Genomic DNA, 1,126 nt, shown 5'->3' on the forward strand with positions numbered 1-1,126 from the left:
CCTGTGGAGTGGAGGCCGGCATCATAAGCTTCAACAACAACTGCTTCACCATGTCCCTCCCTCCTCCCCCCCTCTCTCTCTCTCCCTATCTCACCTGTGGAGTGGAGGCCGGCATCATAAGCTTCAACAACAACTGCTTCGCCATGTCCCTCCCTCCTCCCCCTCTCTCTCTATCTCACCTGTGGAGTGGAGGCCGGCATCATAAGCTTCAACAACAACTGCTTCGCCATGTCCCTCCCTCCTCCCTCTCTCTCTCTATCTCACCTGTGGAGTGGAGGCCGGCATCATAAGCTTCAACAACAACTGCTTCACCATGTCCCTCCCTCCTCCCCCTCTCTCTCTCCCTATCTCACCTGTGGAGTAGAGGCCGGCATCATAAGCTTCAACAACAACTGCTTCGCCATATCCCGGACCTGGTCCTTGGCGTCTCCCAGCCTGTCTATGACGGGCGGCAGCACGGTGGTCACGTGAGGCTTGAACTGCTCCCCCATGCGGTCCACCATCAGACACAGCACCTCCAGGCCGTTCAAAGACACCTGTGTGGGAGAGAGAGAACAAAGAAGGTTTAGCTTTAGTTTAGGTAAGAGTTTTACGGCACTTGCAACACAAGGCCATGTAAGTTTCGAAGATTGTAGGAGTTACAAGAGAGTGACAGAAACAAAAAGAGAAAGAGGAGGAGATATAAAGACGATTGAGATGGAAACACAGGTGGTTTGTTGGTTTATTTAAATTTGTTTTGATGTTATGTTTTAGTAAGAGTTTCACGGCATTTGCAACACAATAAGGTCATATACGTGCCGAAGATTAAAGGTGTTACAAGAGAGTAACATACACAAAAAAAAAAGGAAGAGAGATAAGGACGATAGATGTGGGATAGGAAAGAAGGAGCAAATCACACCACAGCACCTGCCAACCACCCACAGACGTGGTTTGATCGTTTATTTGTTTTGTTGTTATGTTTTAGTAAGAGTTTTACGGCACTTGCAACAATTAGGTCATTAAGTGTCAAAGATTAGAGGTGTTACAAGAGAGTGACAAACACAGAAACAGAAAGAAGGAATGTTCTGATGAGAATGAGAGAGAGAGAGAGAGAGAGAGAGAGAGAGAGAGAGAGAGAGAGAGAGAG

The 1,126-nt window shown here is 47.7% G+C and overlaps 1 protein-coding gene across 1 annotated transcript in view; it reads right to left on the reverse strand.

The window, feature by feature from the left end:
* LOC101856903 (CLIP-associating protein 1-A) overlaps positions 1 to 1,126 on the reverse strand; it is a gene marked incomplete at its 3' end in the record, with an annotated part of 53,805 nt that overhangs the window by 8,416 nt on the left and 44,263 nt on the right. The window contains 1 exon segment of the mRNA XM_013083733.2: positions 354 to 536. Coding sequence (XP_012939187.1) covers positions 354 to 536 — 183 coding nt within the window.

This window comes from Aplysia californica, unplaced genomic scaffold, assembly GCF_000002075.1.
Source record: "Aplysia californica isolate F4 #8 unplaced genomic scaffold, AplCal3.0 scaffold00251, whole genome shotgun sequence".
NCBI lineage: Eukaryota > Metazoa > Mollusca > Gastropoda > Aplysiida > Aplysiidae > Aplysia > Aplysia californica.